The following is a 25,432-nucleotide window of genomic DNA, read 5'->3' as shown; positions in this document are numbered from 1 at the left end:
TAGCTTTGATCAATTAACTTTAACATAACATCCATTAATGCACTAATAAGATGTGCTACATAAATGTTTGATAGGCCTATGTCATTTAAACTTGGCACTAAAAATAGAGACAAACTCACAGTCACGTAATCCGTTAAGTTCTGTCCCAATAAAGATTAGAGATCGACTGATATAGATTTTTTTATAACCGTTACGATACCAATTATTTGCATGTTTATGTGCCCGATAACCGATATCCTATATTTATATCCTAAAACCTATATTTATCGTTCAATTTCTGTATTTTGACAATTATAATAACAGAACTGAACAAACTGTTTCAATTAACATTTTTTAAATACTGTAATTTTTGCAATTTCACTCCCTCCTTAAAACACATTTCTACATCAATAAATAGTCTGGATAAAATAAAAAATATAGTGCACTGTCACTAAAGTGTCTTTTTTAAAATAAAATCTTTGATAAAAGGTAAACCTCATAAAATCATGAATATAGCATGTAGAAATAATTCTAACAAATTAAAAAAGCATAAAACTTTCTAAACTGCCTGAATAGTGAATACAATTAATTTTTTTATGTAATGCATGTAAAGTTACGACTTTATTGGGACAGGTCTTGACGGATTACGTGAGTTTTAAACTAAATAACAAGCATTTATGTAACATCTCATTTGTGCATTGATGGCTGTTATGTTAAATAAAGTTTATTAATCAAGGGATGGAAGTTATTTTACTTTTGAACACCATTGTTGACTCGTTTAATGACGGTCTTGCACGAAATTCTCAACACGCCCACAAGATGGCGCCATTTATCGGAGAATCCGATATTACAAAATCTATACCCGATTATGGGAAAATGCTTAAATATCGGGAAACCAATATATCGGTCGACATCTACCGATAAACAGAACCGATATTAATGCATATCACACACTTCTAATAGAGGAGTCTGAAAAAGTGCCAAAAAATAAAGACGTGTTTGTCACACAAAACGACTCCATCTCCTGCTCGTAGGAATACGTGTTCAAACGTTTATTTTTTTTCCAAACAAACACACATTAAAACTCTGATGGCGATTGTGGATTGCTCTGCTACTTGAAGTCACACAATACACAAGAATGGCACCAAAAAGACAAACGAATTTGACCTGGACACAAACGAAAGAAAACTGATCAAGTGAAGTGGCCCGTCCGCTCCGAATCCACCGTTTCCTTCTTATCAAGACCAACCAGTTCATTTTAACACAATACAGCGATTCTTTTGTCATTTCTTCTTGAAATAAACAGTATTTACAGCTCAGTGCCATGTTGATATTATAAAACTCACATCTCAGATGAGGGAAACAGCCTGTAAACGCCAGACATTTGTAAACTCACTCGTGTGTTTGACAGAACAGGCAAGTGTGTAAATAACCGCCCAGCTGACAAAACAAACGCTTCGTTCGGAAACATCATTTCTGAACGTTCTCTGAAAATTCTACAAGCATTTTGAATTTTTTTAAATGCTCAACATTCCATTTTGTATCATTCTTCGGGAACGTTACATTTGAATGTTCTCTGAACATTCTGAAACAAGGATACATTGTTTCATTTAACATTTAAAAAATGCTTTAGAATGAAACGTTCCATGAATGATGTTAATGTTTCGAGGACATTATTAAAGACCAGATAACTTTGAATGAACGTTCTATTAAAGGAGTAGTTCACTTTAATTAAAATTTCCTGATCATTTACTCACACTCACGTCATCCAAGATGTTCACGTCTGTCTTTCTTCAGGTTTCTGAGGAAAACACTCCAGGATGTTCCTCCATATAGTGACTTCAATGGGGTCCAACGGGTCGAAGGTCCTTTCAGTGCAGCTTCAAAGTCTCGACACGATCCAGCCGAGGAATAAGAGTCTTATCTAGACAAACCAGCCGACATTTTAGAGCAAAATACACATTTATATACTTTTAACCACAAATGCTGGTCTTGCACTCGCTGTGATGCGACACACATTACGTAATCAGGTTGAAAGGTCATGCGTGTTCCGGGTCAGAAATGTAGGATAGGGTGAAAAACTCCATCTCATTTTCTCCTCCAACTTCACAATCGTCCGACATCGTTGTTTTACCTTTTTGTTTCTGTAAAGGGCGTTTGACTTGAGGGGGTCACACACACCGGACGAGAAGCGCAGCGCCACAGAGCCCCATTTACACAGTTTTATATTAAATTTACATTATATTTGTTTCAAATCGTTGTTAATGTATATACTGACTTCACCCTGTGCTGCAATATACAGTTAGTTTACATTCATTCACAGAAATCAGCTGAGTGGATGAACAATGCTGATGTTATCGGATTTCCAGGTGAGATTCTCAATTCTTTCAGCTAACGGACGCTCTGAGGTAAAGTGTTCAGACTGCAGACTTAGCAACGATTGTATTTAATTGTACAGTACAATCATAACATAGTACAGACAATATCTTAATTCCATGATGTCCTTAAACATAACAATATTGCTGGCCATAGACTGAGAAAGTGCGCGTCCGGTGTGCGATACCTCGAGTTGTCCGAGACGCGGCGCTTCTCGTCCGGTGTGCGACCCACTTCAGTGTTTGCACGTTCTCTTTATAAACACTGGGTCTGTTCTTACGCCTACGTCACGGTTGACCTTTCAACCTGATGTCGCATCACAGCTAGTGGAAGACCAGCATTAGTGGTTAAAAGTATATAAATGTGTATTTTGTTCTAAAATGTGGGCTGGTTTGTTTAGATAAGACTCTTATTCCTCGGCTGGATCGTGTCGAGACTTTGAAGCTGCACTGAAACTCACATCTGGACCTTCGACCCGCTGAACCCCATTGAGGACATGAGGAATGAGGAATGTTTTCCTCAGAAACCTGAAGAAAGACAGACGTGAACATCTCGGATGACGTGTGTGTGAGTAAACTATCAGGAGATTATAACTCTGAAGTGAGCTACTCATTTAACGTTCCCTGTCAGCTGGGACTCTGAGCTCGAGTCTAAACCTAAAGATGAGACTAATCTCAAGTCTTTCATTTTTGCAGCATGCAACACGACATCAGTGTCAGATTCAGCAGTGATGAAGATGATGGTGATGATGATGATGATGACGATATACGAGTTGCTGGACGCTCACATTCAGTCCGACCGCAGCCGCTTCACTGGAATTGTGCAAATGCCACTGGAACGAGTCGACGAGCTCAAACTCGACGCAGTGACGATCCAGTGTGTGCAGATGAAGCCGGAGGTTCAGCTGATGTGTGTGTGTGATGAAGCTTTAGCAGAAACACACAGAAGCGCAGCGTCGACCTCAGATGTCATCAGTCTGTTCGGAAAATCCCTCTTTCCTTGCTTTATCACTCACTCTCTCACACACACACACACACACACACACACACAATCTCACTCACTCACTCTCTCACACACACACACATTCAAACACTCACACACACTCACTCTCTCTCTCTTTCTCACACACACACACACACATACACACACAAAATCACACACTTACACACTCTCTCACTCACACACACACACACAAACTCAAACACTCACACACACAATCACACATTTTCTCACTCACTCACACACACACACTCACTCAAACACTCACACATTTACTCAACTCACACATTTACTCAACACACTCACTCACTCACACTCACACACACACTCACTCAAACACTCACACATTTACTGAACTCACACATTTACTCAACACACACAATCACTCACTCACTCACACACACACTCACTCTCACTCACTCACTCTCTCACACACACTCACACACAGTAGCAGATATGATGGTCTGTTGGGAACCCCCTCCTCCGCTGCTTCATCCCTCGAGCGGCTCGAGCGCATCAGTGTGTGGCAGTGATGGAGGAGTAAAGGTCCAAAACGTTGTTTTCGAACCGCTCGGCTTCTTCTGAAGACGTGAAAACTAACTCTATTACAGACAGAGTGCGATATAAACTCACAACACACACTTTACACCGGCCTAAAACAAGCGCAGATGATCCTGAGAGTCACACACAAACTAAAACACGGGATGCTGACGGATCCGTCGGGCCGGGAGAACGAGGCAGCTCGTTTTTTTAAGGCATTTGATTTGTTTTGTCGTTAAATAAGAGCTTGTATGGGAAGTAGATGAGTGTGAGATTCTCCTCTGCGGTCGATGGGTTCGGTGTCGGTGTCGATGAATCAGACCTGGAGGAAGAACAGAGCGAGACACACCTGAGTATTATGCAGAGTTCACACTTCACGATTTGAGTTCACGCTTTCGCATCGAGGAACCTTTTCAGCGTTCCTAGAACTATTGGCGGAAGTTCCGGATTTTGCCGTGTTTATTTGGACTGCAGGAACTGGGAACAATTTTAGTTCTAGGAACTCGTTTTAGAGGAACTAATTTACTCCTCCTTCAGAGTCGGTCTACACCAGCGCTATAGACCTTATGCGCCAGAGAAACGAGGGCGCCGCCATCTTTAGAATATTGTCTTTTAACTTCCGTGTTTGCGATCGCTCTGTATATCTCTATGGCGCTGCTGTCCAGGAGTAATTAGCTTTTGAAGTGGATTTACTTAATGTAAAGTTAACGAAAGTTATCATGAGGACTGTGATGTTTAAAGCAGATGACTGAACTAATGTCAGTCGACCGGGAAGATTTTAAAACGAGCCGTTCATTAATAAACATGCAAAATCGCTGTGAAAATACAGACCGGAAGTCAAAAGACAACGAGTGCAGCGCTGAAAAGGGGCGGGGCTACATAAGGTCTATAGGAACTATCATGACGTTAGTGTTCGCTGATTGGCCGAGAACTAATGGTTCCCATAGGAACGTTTTCCTGGTTGCGTTCGCACCGCCAGTAGGAACTCTGAAGTGACGTTGAGACACGCTTGTTATTTTGACTTTTATTTTGACGGCGCTGAGAACGACTGAACACACAGCGCTCGCATTCTCCTGTTCATTAGTTTACAATCTGTCTAATACGTTATTAGATAGAACTGTTATACATAAAAAGTAGACAGTAATGAAGAGTTATTAGCGTATGGCGTGTGATTGATGTCCAGTGTTGCTGAGCAGAAACACATAATCATGTTTCTCTTGGTCTCCTCAAAGTTGTGTTGGATGTTCTCCTCAGAGTAATGGTTGAGAGCTTCATCTATCGCTGTCATACATGTTCGTAGAGTTAGTTTGTGGAGTAAATATATAGGCTATAGCTAATTTGTGCATTTCGCTTTTTTTAAATGGCGGGTGCTGGTGTTTCGCGTGCGTTCGGCCAATCAGCGAACACTAACGTCACGGAGAGTTCCTCTAGAGCTAGTGTAGACCGACTCTGAGGTAGGAGTAAAGTAGTTCCTCTAAAACGAGTTCCTAGAACTAAAATCGTTCCCAGTTCCTGCGTTACGAACACTCCAACATCCGAGAACGTCCGCCAATAGTTCTAGGAACGATGAAGATGTTCCTCGATGCGAAAGCTCCTCATGACAGATGAGAGAGAGACAGGGGAGGAGTTACAGACCAGAATATCAGTATTTTAATAGATATATTTACAATTATATCAAACAGAAATAAAGCACAAACATCTGCTTGACCAGCAGCAAAATTATTTATTTACCCCCGACTCTCTCTGCAGAAACACAATCCTTGCTCTCGTCTCTCTTATTTCCTCATGCATAATCTGTTTTTCTTTTTCTCTGCAAATCAGCGCACAGACAATTTGGTTCGCAATGATTTTTAATAACAATTTCGGTCTCGCGTGAGAACTCCGGTCTCTTGCACGCGTGATCTTGCATTATATCCTTATCACTTTTTGCGGACCAGAAGTTGGGTTGTGTATCGTTTGAAACTGAACTCACTTCATTAGGACTTGCTGACGTTCTCGTAGATGACATCACTAGTGTGCGACAGCTGCTTCTTCTTCTTCCACATGAGCAGGACACACTGATGGATGAACACGTACTGCTCCTGCACACACACACACACGTTTTTAAGGGGACTTTCCTTAGACGTTCAACTTTCTGCATTTTTACATTTACACTCACACTCAGAGACACACACACACACACACACTCGAACAATCACACAAACACTTGAACAAACTCAAACACACTCATACCAGTGTTGGGGGTAACGAGTTACAAAGTAACGGATTACAGTAACAATATTACTTTTTTGGGTAACGAAATAAAGTAACGCATTACACTAAAAATATCGGTAACTACACTACTTTACTAGACTATAGAAACACGGTTTCCTGCGTTACCCAAGTCGTGTTTGCCTGCGTGTAAAGCTCTGATCTGTTTGTGCTGCGTGCATGTGTGTGTGTGTGTGTGTGTGTGTGTGTGTGTGTGTGCGCTTGCACCGTTGTCATAGAGATCGATTTGAGTGACGTAGCTGCTGGTGCGAAGGGGAGCGGGAACTGGAGAAGGAGACGGAGACAGGGGGTTTCGGCCAGTGGCGATATTCACATTACTTTCAGTTTATTGCTCGAAAGGACAAAAATATTCGCGTGAAATGCACTTTGTATGCTCAGGCAGCAAGTACTGGCCATCGGGACTACCGGGAGATTCCCAGTGGGCTGACGTGCCTTTTGGGTCGACATCTCAATTTTTTTTTCTTTTTTTTTTACGGACCATAAAACTCGTACATCGGCGGCCCATTCGTTTTGCTTAATTGGCGGCGCTGGGTTAAGTAAGTGCGTGCCGGTGTAATGCATTAGTTAAAGTCTTCGTCAGTTTTTTTTTCCTGATAGCTGACCGGCTCATGAAACACCTTGGCCCATTGGCTCTTTTCTTGATTGACACTGGGCTGGTCCAATCACATCTTTAAACACCTCCCCCTTTGGGCTTTGAGCGAGCGTGCAGTGTGTCAGTGTGTATCTGTCAAAATAGTCTGAGAGATGGAGAAGAAACGCAAGGAATGTGCAGAGAAAATTAGCGTGAAAAATAGACACAGGCCCTTCAAGCAGACGCTGTAAAATGTGTCAAAATGTTTTCTGCAGCAGCAGGACCTTCATCAGCTCCTGTGGCTGATGATGAGGATAGTGAGGAGGATAAGGACAGAGGTGAGAAAATGTAGAGCCAGCGGTAAGCAGAACTAACAGTTACTTTCAAAACACTTAGGGGCTGTTTACACCTGGCCACTTCATGCGTTTTCTCAGATCGGATAGCTATCCGATCGTGAAAAGACCAGGTGTAAATGCCCTCCGAAACGCATTCGAGACGGATTTGAATCCGATCACTCAAACCACTTCAGGAGGTGGTCTGGGCCGCATTCCTGACGAAACTGGACAAGTGTAAATGCATCTGGTTGTTGAAACCACATATGTAAATTGTACTCCTCCCAAAAATGCTAAAAAAATAAACGTGTGAGAGCGTGTTATAGGCTATATGTAATGTTATAGCCAGATATGACGACGCTACTGGAACACGCATCACCTCAGATGAGAAGCTGAGCATCTCATTGCCAACGTGCAAACTATCGCAAATCAAAGTGAAAGTAAGTCGTAGACGCTTAACACACAATCATCATCATTAAAAGTAAATTCTTAAGAAACGAAATGATCTTACCAGGGCTGTTGCCGCTCTCTTTTATTGCGGTCTTTGAAATTTTAGCTGATGATCAATAAAATGAAACTCATATCTGTTGCTTTCGGTGACTGACGTGCATTCCATTAAATCTGCATATAGCGCGGGAATTGAAGATCGGATTTAAATCCGTTATTCCGTTTTGCAAAAACACATTTATGTGACCAGGTGTAAATGGAATCGTTTTGATAAATCAGATAGCTATCCGATCTGAGAAAACACATGAAGTGGCCAGGTGTAAACAGCCCCTTAGGCTATGTCATGAGTGTAGGAACCCATTACCCAGTAACACATTATTTCCACATCTGCATAGTTGACGATTACCGTAATTTACTATAAATTTAATGAGACGCGTTTGTAAACCATGTTTTCCATCAAAATAAAAGATCATGTGCTTATATCTCTTTCAAGTATAGAAATTAGTACAAAACTAATTATGAAAGTTTCCTTTATTTTTCAGTGCATTTGTTTTACAATATATGCATATTAGTGTGCTATTATTATTATGGCCAAAATGCCAGGGCCGATTTTTTTTTGTCCCAGTCCAGTCCAGATTATGTGTCTACCACCGCGGACATTTGTCCTTTATCCTGTTGTTTGTGGATTTTACAGTGAGGCATATTTCTTTGTGCAGACATGGATATTGTTCTTTCATATGGTTTTACATGCCATTTTGTATAGGCTACATTTATAAACACTATGTGGACAGGCTAAGTGATGATAGGGCTATGATGTTTGTCCGTATCTACAGGGTAAATTAAGAAATGGGAAAGTAAAGTAATAAGTAGTGAAGTTACTTTTCAAATGCAGTAACTAGTAAAGTAATCTCATTACAATTTACAGAAGTAACTAGTAACTAATTACTTTTTTTGAGTAACTACCCCAACACTGCTCACACACACACACACACACACTCTCTCACACATTCACAAAACATTTTTTCTGTTGTTCAGGTTGTGTACCTCAGTCTGCACCACGGAGAGCCGGTGCGAGCGCATGCCCGACGTCATCAGGCCCAGGATGTCCACGTTCGCACACACACTCTCTCTCACACACACACACACACACAGGTTGTGTACCTCAGTCTGCACCATGGAGAGCCGGTGCGAGCGCATGTCCGACACCAGGCCCAGGACGTCCACGTACTCGTGCTCCTGGATGTGCTGCATCAGACGGTCCAGAGCGATGAACGTGCCGGTCCGACCCACTCCAGCACTGAGGGAACACACACACACATACACATGAGCATCATGTAACACTTGTGAAGAGCTGTTGTCTCATCTCAGCAAAGCCTCAAACAGAGAGGCTCAAACACTCTCTCTCACACACACACACACACACACACACACACACACACACTCTCATACTCTCTCACACACTCTCACATTCACTCACTCTCTCACACACACACTCTCATTCTCACACACTCAATCTTACACACACACTCTCATTCTCACACACTCACACTCAATCTTACACACACACACACACTCTCATACTCTCTCACACTCTCTCACATTCACTCACTCTCACACACACACACTCTCATTCTCACACACTCACACTCAATCTTACACACACACAAACACACACTCTCAAACACACACACACACACTCACTCTCACACATACACACACAAACACTCTCTCTCACACTCTCAAATACACTTTCACACTCACTCTCACACACACACTCAAACACACTCACTCTCAAATACACTTTCACACTCACTCTCTCACACAACACTCTCTCACTCTCACACACAAACTCTCACTCAAACACTCTCTCACTCACACACACACTCACACAAACACTCTCGCACACACTCTCACACACTCACTCACTCTCACACTCACTTTTAAAAACTCTCACTCTCAAACACACTCTCTCACACACACTCAGCTGACGGGCTCTCACCTGCAGTGGACGACGATCGGGCCTTTGGTTCTGTTGACCTGCTGCCGGACGATCTGCACAAACTGTAAGATGCTCTCGATGGCGTTGACTGTGGGAACCCCGTGATCGGGCCAGGACGTGTAGTTAAAGTGCAGAACATCCTGAGTCTCATCAGCCTGAGGAGGAGCCACACACAACCATCAGATCACATAATACTCTGTCTATCCATCTATCTGTCTGTCTGTCTGTCTTTTTCGGAACATCCTGAGTCTCATCAGCCTGAGGAGGAGCCACACACAACCATTAGATGACATAATACTCTGTCTGTCTATCCGTCTTGTCTATCTATCCATCTATCTGTCTCCGTGTATCCATCTATCTGTCTCCGTCTATCTATCCATCTATCTGTCTATCATCTATCTGTCTGTCTATATCTGTCTATCATCCAGCTGTCTATCTGTCTATATCTATCCATCTATCTGTCTATAATCCAGCTGTCTATCTGTCTATATCTATCCATCTACCTGTCTATCATCTATCTGTCTCCGTCTATCCATCTATCTGTCTATCATCTATCTGTCTGTCTATATCTATCTGTCTATCATCCAGCTGTCTATCTGTCTATCATCCAGCTGTCTATCTGTCTATCATCCAGCTGTCTATCTGTCTATATCTATCCATCTATCTGTCTATCATCTGTCTGTCTATCCATCTGTCTATCTGTCTATATCTATCTGTCTGTCTATATCTCTGTCTATATCAATCTATCCATCTGTCTATATCTATCCATCTGTCTGTCTATCATCCAGCTGTCTATCTGTCTATATCTACCCATCTATCTGTCTGTCTATCCATCTGTCTATATCTATCTGTCTATCATCCAGCTGTCTATCTGTCTATATCTATCTGTCTATCATCTATCTATCTGTCTATATCCATCTATCTGTCTGTCTATCCGTCTATCTGTCTGTCGTGTTGTTGTCCTCACATATCCCAGTCTGAAGTCTCTGATGGTCCACTCGGGAGAGTCGGTCTCGGACAGCATCTCGGCTGTGATCTCTCCGTACGCCACCGGCTCCTCAGTGAACGGCCAGTAGTGATCACACTTCACCTGCACACGAGCACATTCACCGTTAGCATACGCTAGTGTCAACACAAGCTCATCAGAGGCGGTTGCCATGGGAACTGACCCTCCTGCGCTCATTGCACTGGGTCAGCATGACGATGATGTTGGACTTCTGCTGCAGGACCATCTTCCAGAACTCGTTCCTGGTGTCGGGCAGTGGCCCCTGAGTGGCGATGTACTCGTGCGGAGAGTTATAACCCTGCAGACCAGAGGCACATCATCACACACTGAACATCTGGCTCATTAACAGTTCGTATTCAATTCAATTAACGTTTGTTTGTACAGCGCTTTTCGCAATACACATCATTTCACAGCAGCTTTACAGAAAGTGCACAAGTTCATATCAAGGATATTATAGTTTTGCATTTTAATTTTTTTTAAATTTTTTTATATCATTTTCAAATTTCCTATAAATTTCAGTTTAGTTTTAGTTAGCATCATTAATGGTTTTGTTAGTTTTAGTTTAGTTTTTATTTTGTGAACACATTTCTTTTTAGTTTTTATATTTTTAGTTTCAGTTTTAGTTTTAGTAATGATAGTTTAGCAGAGTTAACAGAACACTTCCAGTTAAAGACATTTAATAATGTTTGCAGTTTACATCTAACTCTTGTGCAAACCTCTTAATAATAAAAATAAAATAATTGTTTGAGGATGAACAAAGAACCAAACAAATGCAACTAAAAAGTAAAAATGATATAATATTAAAAATGAAATCTTGTTCAACGTGGCGTATATAAGAAAAAGAAAAGGATATGCGTATGATTATTATGATTATTCTTTAAGGTTATTTCAATGATTAATCCTTTCAAACATTATTCTTGTATTGATCCATTTATGCTTTTTGTCTATTGCATCGTTTAAAATCATATACTCATCATAAAATCATATACCCTAACTAGATGTCGCCTTGTCTACGGCAGTTCATTGGAACGAATGTCTTTAAGGCGACATCTAGTGTATATATCTATGCACCAGTCTGCGTACACGTCAGATCAGATCACTTTGACATGGCTGCGTATAAGTGGTAAAAACGATACAAATACTGTTCGTTTTCTCACACAAACCGCTCGTTTCGTGTCTTAGGCCATCAATGTGTACTTACGATGGGGAATTGTTTAATTTGGACGACGGGGAATTGTTTTAATTTGGACTCTGTGCTTGTGTTTTGAGACCGTGACCATAGACTTGCATTATGACTGACTGACAAGAACGGTTTGACCTAAAAATATCAAAATTGAAACTACTGCGGAAAAAAAGACACCTACATCTTGGATGCCCTTGAGGTAAGCTAAAACATACCAAAAATTAATTTCAAAGTGAACTATCCCTTTAAATGTTGAAATTTCTATTTTATTTCAGTTTACGAAAATGTTTTTTGACCAATAGTTTTAGTCTTAGTTTCAGTTTTCGTTTACGAAAATAACCTTGGTGCATATTACAGTTTACAGTGATCTGTTATCAGAGGAAACTAAGTTATGTATTTCAGAAATGTACATATACAAATCACAGTTGAGCTCATTGAAGTAATGAATACTTGTTTGTTCACAAATGATTAGATATTGATGATATACTTACAGGAATATAGTTTGCATTGATGTAATCCGAGCCCTCGTCGTTGTGCAGAGAGATCAGCTTCACTCGACTGAAGTCATCTGACACCAAACAAATATTCCATAAATAATCATACACTCAATCTCCATTGAAATAATGCATATGAAGCTCTCAGGACAGATCTAGTGTGAGCTCAGGCTGTTCAGTGATGAGTTCTGCTTCGGGGAAACGCACAACAAGGCATTTCAACTTCATATATATATTCGCATAACGCATACATCAGTGCGTTAGTTGCCAAAAATGCACTGATGAACTAAACTCCTGTAATACTGGCGAGAATAAAACCAGTGAGAAAGAGTTCAGCGCCATCAAACATCACAGATGATATTATCAAGCTTTCTGACACTCTCAAACATTTATATATTTTCATATTTTACATTTAAATATTAGTGCTGTCATATCAATTAATCACATCTAACATTAAAGTTTGTATATGAGTGCGTGTGTGAGAGAGTGAGTTTGTGTGTGAGAGTAAGTTTGTCTAAGTGCGTGAGTGAGTTTGTGTGTGTGTGAGAGTTTGTGTGTGTTTGAGTGAGTTTGTGTGTGTGAGAGTGAGTGAGTTTGTGTGTGAGTGAGTTTGTTTGAGTGAGTGAGTTTGTGTGTGAGAGAGTGAGTTTGTATGTGAGTGTTTGAGTGAGTGAGTTTGTGTGTGAGAGAGTGAGTTTGTGTGTGAGAGAGTGAGTTTGTGTGTGAGTGTGTTTGAGTGAGTGAGTGAGTGTGAGACAGTTAGTTTGTGTGTGAGAGTGAGTTTGTGTGTGAGTGTTTGAGTGTGTGTGTGAGAGAGAGAGAGTGAGTTTGTGTGTGTGTGTGTGAGAGCGAGTGAGTGAGTGAGTGAGTGTGTGAGAGCGAGTGAGTTTGTGTGTGAATGTGTTTGAGTGAGTGAGTTTGTGTTTGAGTGAGAGAGTGAGTTTGTGTGTGAGTGAGTGAGTTTGTGTGTGAGAGTGAGTGAGTGTGTGAGAGAGTGAGTGAGTTTGTGTGTGTTTGAGTGAGTGAGTGTGTGTGTGAGAGAGTGAGTTTGTGTGTGAGAGTGAGTTTGTGTGAGAGTGAGTGAGTGAGTGAGTTTGTGTGAGAGTGAGTGAGTGAGTGTGTGTGAGAGTGAGTGAGTGTGTGAGAGAGTGAGTTTGTGTGAGTGTGTTTGAGTGAGTGTGAGAGTGAGTGAGTGAGTTTGTGTGCGAGTGTGTTTGAGTGAGTGTGTGTGTGTGAGCGAGTGAGTTTGTGTGTGAGTGTGTTTGAGTGAGTTTGTGTGTGAGTGAGTTTGAGTGAGTGTGTGTGAGAGAGTGAGTTTGTGTGTGTGTGAGTGAGTGTGTGAGAGAGAGTTTGTGTGAGAGTGAGTTTGTGTGTGAGAGTGTGTGAGAGAGTGAGTTTGTGTGAGTGTGTTTGACTGAGTGAGTGTGTGTGTGAGAGAGTGAGTTTGTGTGAGAGTGAGTTTGTGTGTGTGAGTGAGTTTGTGTGAGTGCGTTTGAGTGAGTTTGTGTGTGTGAGAGAGAGTGAGTGTGTGTGAGAGTGTGTGTGTGTGTGTATATATACATCAATTAAATACAAACAAACTTTTGTTAGATGCGATTAATTGATTTGACAGCACTAGTAAATATATGATATTTTATACTTATAATAATTAAATCGTTTTAAAATGAAACTCTGATATTGACTCAACAATATCATTAAAATTATTTATAGAGGATTAGATTATTCCTTTACAAAGTTTTATAATGTTTTTCATCTGGTTGTTTTGATTATTCAACTTAGCTGTAGCCGTAGCCAATGAGAGCAGTGTTGCTATGACTACAGTGGGCATGGCTTTCAGGCCGGCCACTCACAGGGCAGGATGTTGGTGTAGCGGTTCTTGGGTCTGTTGACGGGCAGATCAGCAGCTTCATGAGACAGATCGAGACCGACACTCTTCAGCTCCTGACGGATGAGACACAGCAGTCACACACACAAACACACACACACACACACACACACAGAGGCCTGACACAGACACACGCGTGTCCTTCATGTGTTCGGTTACCTCAAACTGCAGAGAGAACTTGTACGCCGAATCCTTGCTCATGTCTTTGATGTAGGCGTCGAAATCACTGAGCTGAACTGGACTGAAGACACAAACATCATCACAACAGGTTCACACACGAGTTTAAAGTGCTTCAATCTGACTTTTGGGAATTTTACTCATATTTATGAAGAAGTTTTTGAAAAGTGCTTGAATTATTGAAAGACAATATATAGGAAATTTATTTGACATTTTATTGAGAAAACGATCTTTTCACACAAAATTAGCGCTGCAGTCTGTCTGATATAGAGGCGTTTCGCACGGTTATGAGTGTGATATTGCTCATAAAGATCTGAGTATATGATACAGCTTTAATTCTTCAACTCAATCATATATTCATGAGAGAAAAACTCAGTTTGAATAAAGAAAGCGATATCTTTATCATCGCATCCTTTCAATGGTTAAAGTCACCGCAGTCATTGCTTGTGCTGCACTTTATTTCTACCATTTTGTTTTATTTGTTTATTTTTATTGACCTTTTTTAGAATTTAAAAGATAATAACGAAAAGATATTGTTTGATAAGTGAGATCTCTGATTGTAGTCCTTGAAAAAAAACAAAAAGTAGTGCATGAAAAGTCCTTTAAAGTCCTGGGATTTGATTTTACAGTTTCTGTACGAACCCTGACACACAGTCAGAACGAGGCTCTTTAATACGAGTGCACTAAATAAAGCACAACACACACACACACACAGGATGGTTTGACTCCAGTATTACCTACCTGGTTAGTTTCCTCTTCTTCAGTGCAGTTTTGCTCCTGCAGGTCAAACACACACAGAAGCGTCAGTGAACCGAGATCAACACACACACACACACACACAACAGATCAAACTCCTGAAGATCTGAATCCTACAAACTAAACATGCATTTCCAGGTTCTCGAGCTTCAGCGCTGGCGTCCTGAACCACACACACTCATTCACAGAAAACTCTGACAGGACTTGAGATAGACATGCTTAGTAAGAGATCTGATCACATATTATAATGTTTAATCACAGTTTTTTTTTTTTTTTTAAACAGTATTAATTTTTCAAAATAATTTATATAAATGTATATTAAATAGCGAACTTTTAGGATTTGTTTTAGAGTTTATATCAATATTTTTTATAATATAATATTATTTATATATTGTTTAAAATATATATTATGTATTCTTTATTTAATAATTTATACACATTTATTTGATATAGATTTTATTTGATATATTTTTTAAACTTTTATAATTTAATTTAAATTATATAATATATACATATGTATGTATATATCATTTATTTATATATCTATTTTCAAAACAGCATTTTCTTTAGAATTTATAAAAAGGATTTTTTATATATATAATATATATATATATAAAGTTTCAAAACATTTTTTTTTTGCATTTTATAATTTACCTACATTTTATTTGATTAAATATATTTTATTGTATTTTTTTTCTTTAAAATTTTATTCAAATGTAATATATTAAATATTAAATATGTCATAATTATTCGTTTTTTTCTATAGCCCTTCCATATGATTTTAACTCATGTTTAATTGTGATTATACAGTGTTTTGAATCATTTATGGACATTTAATCATTTTAATTTTTTTTTTCTTTTTTTAACAATAGTATTATGCGTTATGCATTATCGAATGCATATATAATTTTATAAATAATAGCATTTCTCCATTATATCTCTTATAACTGTAAATCTTTCCCCGTAGACTTCCATCATAAGTGCATTACTGTTATTATTTCCTGTGGTGATTGACAGCTGTCACCAGAGCTCAGCTCGTATCAAACCTGGAACATTCCTCTAGGAAATCAAAGGAATAGAAAAGGAGAAAAATGCATTCAGTCTAACACAGAACAGAGGAACTAGAGCAAACATGCAGGACGTGAAACTGTCGGGCTACAGCTGTGTGTGTGTGTGTGTGTGTGTGTGAGAGAGAGAGAGAGACGTCATGCAGAGCGTTAGTGTCATGCTGGAGTCAGACACAGAATCAGGAGCTCAGTCTGTATCTACAGTCAGTCTACAGTGTGTGTGTGTGTGTGTGTGTGTGTGTTTGAGTCTCCAGAGCTCAGCGTCGGCCGTGCCGATACTTACCACGGATTAATATAAAAGGCCAAAAGATAGTCAGTCCAAAGGCAGGATGGCAGAAGCGTGAGGAACGCAAAGAGACTCCTGCGCCTGAAGCCGTTTCAACAAAACAGAAAAGCAAAAGACATAAAAAAAGACCAAGGGCAAAAAGTTGGGGACAAAACATGATGCTCCATTAGTAATAGTGACACACACACAGATGATTGAGCATATTTCATTAGTGTTCGACAGGTTAATGAACGCTTCATGCAGTCAGTGTCATGGGCACAGGTGTGCGCGTGTGTGTGTGTGTGTGTGTGTGTGTGTGTGTGTGTGTGTGTGTGTGACTGACTTGACAGAAATCATCTGATCGTCTCAGCTGGATATTAACAGACGCACAACAGAAAACACACATGCGTGCAACTCAATCATATCTGATGCGACGCACCATATTAAATATGAGCTTCTTCTCGTTCTCCAGCACAAATATCTCAACATTCTTAAATCAAGACACATTTACTGGAGAAGCAGTGAAATGACTGATATTAAAGGGGTCGCGACATGAGAAATCAGATTTGCCGTGATCTTCTGACATATTCGAGGTCTTTGTAACATTAAAACATCCTGCAAGTGTCAGAGCTTAAAGCGTCCTCATTATAAACATAATTTCATTCATATTAAATGCCTCATTGTTAGTATTTAATCAAGCTCCAAAAACGGCTGGTATGGATATTGTGGGATCTGTTGCGTCACATGGACAAAAACATTTGCATATGCCCGCCTCCAGAGCAAGACATCAGCCAATAGTAATACATCATTGCAGCATAGGCCCCGCCCACTTGTACAATAGGCCCCGCCCACTAGCGTTCATTTGCCTTCGTTGCATCAGAAGCAAACAGAAGCCATTATAATGACTGACATTGTCTACACTGATACAGTATACAGTGTGTGTTCAGATCATAATGACGGACGCTTTTACGGACACATTAGCCAATCATAACAGTGGGCGTTTACTGACACGTTAGCCAATCATAACAGTGGGCGTTTACTGACACGTTAGCCAATCATAACAGTGGGCGTTTACTGACACGTTAGGCCAATCATAACAGTGGGCGTTTACTGACACGTTAGCCAATCATAACAGTGGGCGTTTACTGACACGTTAGCCAATCATAACAGTGGGCGTTTACTGACACGTTAGCCAATCATAACAGTGGGCGTTTACTGACACGTTAGCCAATCATAACAGTGGCCGTTTACTGACACGTTAGCCAATCATAACAGTGGCCGTTTACTGACACGTTAGCCAATCATAACAGTGGGCGTTTACTGACACGTTAGCCAATCATAACAGTGGGCGTTTACTGACACGTTTGCCAATCATAACAGTGGGCGTTTACTGACACGTTAGCCAATCATAACAGTGGGCGTTTACTGACACGCTAGCCGATCATAACAGTGGGCGTTTACTGACACGTTAGCCGATCATAACAGTGGGCGTTTACTGACACGTTAGCCAATCATAACAGTGGGCGTTTACTGACACGTTAGCCAATCATAACAGTGGCCGTTTACTGACACGTTAGCCAATCATAACAGTGGCCGTTTACTGACACGCTAGCCAATCATAACAGTGGGCGTTTACTGACACGTTAGCCAATCATAACAGTGGCCGTTTACTGACACGTTAGCCAATCATAACAGTGGGCGTTTACTGACACGTTAGCCAATCATAACAGTGGGCGTTTACTGACACGTTAGCCAATCATAACAGTGGGCGTTTACTGACACGTTAGCCAATCAAAACAGTGGGCGTTTACTGACACGTTAGCCAATCATAACAGTGGGCGTTTACTGACACGTTAGCCGATCATAACAGTGGGCGTTTACTGACACGTTAGCCGATCATAACAGTGGGCGTTTACTGACACGCTAGCCAATCATAACAGTGGGCGTTTACTGACACGCTAGCCAATCATACAGTGGGCGTAGCCAATCATAACAGTGGGCGTTTACTGACACGTTAGCCAATCATAACAGTGGGCGTTTACTGACACGCTAGCCAATCATAACAGTGGGTGTTTACTGACACGTTAGCTAATCATAACAGTGGGCGTTTACTGACACGCTAGCCAATCATAACAGTGGCCGTTCACTGACACTTTAGCCAATCATAACAGTGGCCGTTCACTGACACGTTAGCCAATCATAACAGTGGGCGTTTACTGACACGTTAGCCAATCATAACAGTGGCCGTTTACTGACACGTTAGCCAATCATAACAGTGGGCGTTTACTGACACGTTAGCCAATCATAACAGTGGGCGTTTACTGACACGTTTGCCAATCATAACAGTGGGCGTTTACTGACACGTTAGCCAATCATAACAGTGGGCGTTTACTGACACGTTAGCCAATCATAACAGTGGCCGTTTACTGACACGTTAGCCAATCATAACAGTGGCCGTTTACTGACACGCTAGCCAATCATAACAGTGGCCGTTTACTGACACGTTAGCCAATCATAACAGTGGCCGTTTACTGACACGCTAGCCAATCATAACAGTGGGCGTTTACTGACACGTTAGCCAATCATAACAGTGGCCGTTTACTGACACGTTAGCCAATCATAACAGTGGGCGTTTACTGACACGTTAGCCAATCATAACAGTGGGCGTTTACTGACACGTTAGCCAATCATAACAGTGGGCGTTTACTGACACGTTAGCCAATCATAACAGTGGGCGTTTACTGACACGTTAGCCAATCATAACAGTGGGCGTTTACTGACACGTTAGCCGATCATAACAGTGGGCGTTTACTGACACGTTAGCCGATCATAACAGTGGGCGTTTACTGACACGCTAGCCAATCATAACAGTGGGCGTTTACTGACACGCTAGCCAATCATACAGTGGGCGTAGCCAATCATAACAGTGGGCGTTTACTGACACGTTAGCCAATCATAACAGTGGGCGTTTACTGACACGCTAGCCAATCATAACAGTGGGTGTTTACTGACACGTTAGCTAATCATAACAGTGGGCGTTTACTGACACGCTAGCCAATCATAACAGTGGCCGTTCACTGACACTTTAGCCAATCATAACAGTGGCCGTTCACTGACACGCTAGCCAATCATAACAGTGGGCGTTTACTGACACGTTAGCCGATCATAACAGTGGGCGTTTACTGACACGTTAGCCGATCATAACAGTGGGCGTTTACTGACACGTTAGCCAATCATAACAGTGGGCGTTTACTGACACGTTAGCCAATCATAACAGTGGCCGTTTACTGACACGTTAGCCAATCATAACAGTGGCCGTTTACTGACACGTTAGCCAATCATAACAGTGGGCGTTTACTGACACGTTAGCCAATCATAACAGTGGGCGTTTACTGACACGTTAGCCAATCATAACAGTGGGCGTTTACTGACACGTTTGCCAATCATAACAGTGGGCGTTTACTGACACGTTAGCCAATCATAACAGTGGGCGTTTACTGACACGCTAGCCGATCATAACAGTGGGCGTTTACTGACACGTTAGCCGATCATAACAGTGGGCGTTTACTGACACGTTAGCCGATCATAACAGTGGGCGTTTACTGACACGTTAGCCAATCATAACAGTGGCCGTTTACTGACACGTTAGCCAATCATAATAGTGGCCGTTTACTGACACGCTAGCCAATCATAACAGTGGGCGTTTACTGACACGTTAGCCAATCATAACAGTGGCCGTTTACTGACACGTTAGCCAATCATAACAGTGGGCGTTTACTGACACGTTAGCCAATCATAACAGTGGGCGTTTACTGACACGTTAGCCAATCATAACAGTGGGCGTTTACTGACACGTTAGCCAATCATAACAGTGGGCGTTTACTGACACGTTAGCCGATCATAACAGTGGGCGTTTACTGACACGTTAGCCGATCATAACAGTGGGCGTTTACTGACACGCTAGCCAATCATAACAGTGGGCGTTTACTGACACGCTAGCCAATCATACAGTGGGCGTAGCCAATCATAACAGTGGGCGTTTACTGACACGTTAGCCAATCATAACAGTGGGCGTTTACTGACACGCTAGCCAATCATAACAGTGGGTGTTTACTGACACGTTAGCTAATCATAACAGTGGGCGTTTACTGACACGCTAGCCAATCATAACAGTGGCCGTTCACTGACACTTTAGCCAATCATAACAGTGGCCGTTCACTGACACGTTAGCCAATCATAACAGTGGGCGTTTACTGACACGTTAGCCAATCATAACAGTGGGCGTTTACTGACACGTTAGCCAATCATAACAGTGGGCGTTTACTGACACGCTAGCCAATCATAACAGTGGGCGTTCACTGACACGCTAGCCAATCATAACAGTGGGCGTTTACTGACACGTTAGCCGATCATAACAGTGGGCGTTTACTGACACGCTAGCCAATCATAACAGTGGGCGTTCACTGACACGCTAGCCAATCATAACAGTGGGCGTTTACTGACACGTTAGCCGATCATAACAGTGGGCGTTTACTGACACGTTAGCCGATCATAACAGTGGGCGTTTACTGACACGCTAGCCAATCATAACAGTGGGCGTTCACTGACACGCTAGCCAATCATAACAGTGGGCGTTTACTGACACGTTAGCCAATCATAACAGTGGGCGTTTACTGACACGCTAGCCAATCATAACAGTGGGCGTTTACTGACACATTAGCCGATCATAACAGTGGGCGTTTACTGACACGCTAGCCGATCATAACAGGGGCGTTTACTGACACGTTAGCCGATCATAACAGTGGCCGTTTACTGACACGCTAGCCAATCATAACAGTGGGCGTTTACTGACACGTTAGCCAATCATAACAGTGGGCGTTTACTGACACGCTAGCCAATCATAACAGTGGGCGTTCACTGACACGTTAGCCAATCATAACAGTGGCCGTTCACTGACACGCTAGCCAATCATAACAGTGGGCGTTTACTGACACGCTAGCCAATCATAACAGTGGGCGTTTACTGACACGCTAGCCAATCATAACAGTGGGCGTTTACTGACACGTTAGCCAATCATAACAGTGGGCGTTTACTGACACGTTAGCCAATCATAACAGTGGGCGTTTACTGACACGTTAGCCAATCATAACAGTGGGCGTTTACTGACACGCTAGCTAATCATAACAGTGGGCGTTTACTGACACGTTAGCCAATCATAACAGTTGGCGTTCACTGACACGCTAGCCAATCATAACAGTGGGCGTTCACTGACACGCTAGCCAATCATAACAGTGGGCGTTTACTGACACGCTAGCCAATCATAACAGTGGGCGTTTACTGACACGCTAGCTAATCATAACAGTGGGCGTTTACTGACACGTTAGCCAATCATAACAGTGGGCGTTTACTGACACGTTAGCTAATCATAACAGTGGGCGTTTACTGACACGTTAGCTAATCATAACAGTGGGCGTTTACTGACACGCTAGCCAATCATAACAGTGGGCGTTTACTGACACGCTAGCCAATCATAACAGTGGGCGTTTACTGACACGTTAGCCAATCATAACAGTGGGCGTTTACTGACACGTTAGGCCAATCATAACAGTGGGCGTTTACTGACACGCTAGCCAATCATAACAGTGGCATTTCACTGACACGTTAGCCAATCATAACAGTGGCCGTTCACTGACACGCTAGCCAATCATAACAGTGGGCGTTTACTGACACGTTAGGCCAATCATAACAGTGGGCGTTTACTGACACGCTAGCCAATCATAACAGTGGGCGTTTACTGACACGCTAGCTAATCATAACAGTGGGCGTTTACTGACACGCTAGCCAATCATAACAGTGGGCGTTTACTGACACGCTAGCCAATCATAACAGTGGGCGTTTACTGACACGTTAGCCAATCATAACAGTGGCCGTTCACTGACACGCTAGCCAATCATAACAGTGGCCGTTCACTGACACGCTAGCCAATCATAACAGTGGGCGTTTACTGACACGCTAGCCAATCATAACAGTGGGCGTTTACTGACACGCTAGCTAATCATAACAGTGGGCGTTTACTGACACGCTAGCTAATCATAACAGTGGGCGTTTACTGACACGCTAGCCAATCATAACAGTGGGCGTTTACTGACACGTTAGGCCAATCATAACAGTGGGCGTTTACTGACACGTTAGCCAATCATAACAGTGGGCGTTTACTGACACGCTAGCCAATCATAACAGTGGGCGTTTACTGACACATTAGGCCAATCATAACAGTGGGCGTTTACTGACACGCTAGCCAATCATAACAGTGGCATTTCACTGACACGTTAGCCAATCAAAACAGTGGCCGTTTACTGACACGCTAGCCAATCATAACAGTGGCCGTTTACTGACACGCTAGCCAATCATAACAGTGGGCGTTTACTGACACGCTAGCCAATCATAACAGTGGCATTTCACTGACACGTTAGCCAATCATAACAGTGGCCGTTCACTGACACGCTAGCCAATCATAACAGTGGGCGTTTACTGACACGTTAGGCCAATCATAACAGTGGGCGTTTACTGACACGCTAGCCAATCATAACAGTCGGCGTTTACTGACACGTTAGCCAATCATAACAGTGGGCGTTCACTGACAAGTTAGCCAATCATAACAGTCGGCGTTTACTGACACGTTAGCCAATCATAACAGTGGGCGTTTACTGACACGCTAGCCAATCATAACAGTGGGCGTTTACTGACACGTTAGCCAATCATAACAGTGGGCGTTTACTGACACGTTAGCCAATCATAACAGTGGGCGTTTACTGACACGCTAGCTAATCATAACAGTGGGCGTTTACTGACACGCTAGACGCTAGCCAATCATAACTGTGGGCGTTCACTGACATGTTAGCCAATCATAACAGTCGGCATTTACTGACACGTTAGCCAATCATAACAGTGGGCGTTTACTGATACGTTAGCCAATGCGATTAATCGTTGCCCAGCACCAGTTTTGTGTAAATTCATTGTGCTTTTCTAAGGTCAGTTTTTATTCTGCTAATTAACATATGAAACCGTGGTGTTGCCGTTGCTTCACGAGTCTGAGGAAGATCCTCTGAAGGACTAAAACATCTCAGCAGGAAATAGTGACAGAAAAAACTTTTGACTTTATTAACAGCCCAAAATCTGCCTTTACTGACCCTCTTTAAGCTCTTATATTAATCATGTGTGTGTGTGTGAGTTTCACCGAGAGTGATGTCACTTCCTGTCTGTCTGTCTGTCTGTGCGAGTGCCACTGATAATCGACTGTGTGACAGTGTGTGACTGACAGAGAAACGCACGAGCTCATACCAGTTATACGGCATCTTCCCGTCCCGCTCGAACGAGGCGAAGTTGACGAAGGTTTCAGCGCCGCAATCCCTGAAATCAAACACAGACGTCAGACACATGCTGAATATTGATGAGTTTATGATTATATATCCAACTTTATATATATGTATAAATATGTATGTATAAATACATATATATATTATATAAAAATGTAGTTTTAGTATATATAACTAGTATATTTAGTATATTATAAACTAGTAAATAGTTTATATATTGTTATATATCCAACTTTATATATATATATACACTACCGTTCAAAAGTTTGGGGTCAGTAAGATTTGTAATGTTTTTAAAAGAAGTCTCTTCTGCTCACCAAGGCTGTGTTTATTTGATTAAAAATACAAACAAAAACAGTAATATTGTGAAATATTATTCCAATGTAAATCATCTGTTTTCTATGTGAATATACAATAAAGTGTAATTTATTCCCGTGATCAAAGCTGAATTTTCAGCATCATTACTCCAGTCTTCAGTGTCACATGATCCTTCAGAAATCACTCTAATATGATGATTTGATGCTCAAGAAACATTTATGATTATTATCAGTGTTGAAAACAGTTATTTACATTTTTATTTCATGATGCTATGATGCTAGAACAGCATTTTTCTGAAATCTAAAGCTTTTGTAACATTAAACACCACCGTTCAAAAGTTTGGGGTCAGTAAGAATGTTTATTTTATTTTTGGGGGAAAGAAATAAAATAAATCAATACTTTTATTCATCAAGGATGAGTTAAACTGATCAAAAGTTACAGTAAAGACATTTATAATGTTAGAAAATATTCTATTTTAAATAAAATGCTGTTCTTTTGAACTTTCTATTCATCAAAGAATTTTGAAAAAAAATTGTACACAACAGTTTAACACTGATAATAATAATAATTAATGTTTCTTGAGCATCAAATCATCATATTAGAGTGATTTGTGAAGGATCATGTGACACTGAAGACTGGAGTAATGATGCTGAAAATTCAGCTTTGATCACAGGAATAAATTACACTTTACTGTATATTCACATAGAAAACAGATGATTTACATTATAATAATATTTCACAATATTACTGTTTTTGTTTGTATTTTTAATCAAATAAACACAGCCTTGGTGAGCAGAAGAGACTTCTTTTAAAAACATTACAAATCTTACTGACCCCAAACTTTTGAACGGTAGTGTACATATATAAAATATAGTTTGTATATAGTTATATATCTAACTTTTATATATATATATATATATATATATTATATTATAGACTATATTACATTTTTTAACTAAAGATGAATTCGATTATTATCAGATTATGTATCTGCAGCTAATAATGATCCTTCATGACCCTCTCTGGCAAACGCATCAGCTGATGAACCGCAGACGGCAGAAGTGATTGTGCTGACTCGAGTCAGTGGTTATGGTGGTTTCGCTGGTTTGAGTTTCTCACCGGCTCAGCTCCATGTGTTTCTTGCGTAACACCAGCAGGAAGAGCACCAGGAGACTGATGAGGAGGACACTGAGAACCGCCAGCGCAGAGATGGCTGCCACACTCGGGTTCATCTCGCGCACTGCAGACACACACACACACACACACACACACACACGCCATGAACACACTGGTTCTGACTGCCCTCATGAAAAGAAAATATATTTCCCAATATATTAAATTATATAACAGATATACAGAATAATATATTGTTTTTTATTACAACATATTGA

General features: G+C 41.1%; 1 protein-coding gene across 1 annotated transcript in view; it reads right to left on the bottom strand.

Annotated features, from left to right (window-relative positions):
* Window positions 1-1,010: 1,010 nt before the first annotated feature.
* The window catches only part of ptpro (protein tyrosine phosphatase receptor type O), a 68,853-nt gene continuing 44,431 nt past the window's right edge, over window positions 1,011-25,432 (bottom strand). The window contains exons 15-28 of the mRNA XM_082166751.1: window positions 25,161-25,281; window positions 23,689-23,757; window positions 16,366-16,449; window positions 15,001-15,036; window positions 14,242-14,323; window positions 14,048-14,138; window positions 12,195-12,271; window positions 10,684-10,818; window positions 10,482-10,604; window positions 9,515-9,669; window positions 8,677-8,812; window positions 5,867-5,975; window positions 3,724-4,216; window positions 1,011-3,609 (exon numbers count right to left, since the gene is read on the bottom strand). Coding sequence (XP_082022877.1) covers window positions 5,871-5,975; window positions 8,677-8,812; window positions 9,515-9,669; window positions 10,482-10,604; window positions 10,684-10,818; window positions 12,195-12,271; window positions 14,048-14,138; window positions 14,242-14,323; window positions 15,001-15,036; window positions 16,366-16,449; window positions 23,689-23,757; window positions 25,161-25,281 — 1,214 coding nt within the window. The 3' untranslated portion in view covers window positions 1,011-3,609; window positions 3,724-4,216; window positions 5,867-5,870. The remainder of the gene's footprint in view (window positions 3,610-3,723; window positions 4,217-5,866; window positions 5,976-8,676; window positions 8,813-9,514; window positions 9,670-10,481; window positions 10,605-10,683; window positions 10,819-12,194; window positions 12,272-14,047; window positions 14,139-14,241; window positions 14,324-15,000; window positions 15,037-16,365; window positions 16,450-23,688; window positions 23,758-25,160; window positions 25,282-25,432) is intronic.

The sequence above is a fragment of the Leuciscus leuciscus genome (assembly GCF_965113295.1).
Source record: "Leuciscus leuciscus genome assembly, chromosome: 4".
In the NCBI taxonomy this organism is placed as follows: domain Eukaryota; kingdom Metazoa; phylum Chordata; class Actinopteri; order Cypriniformes; family Leuciscidae; genus Leuciscus; species Leuciscus leuciscus.
This window is presented reverse-complemented; position numbering and strand designations above follow the sequence as displayed.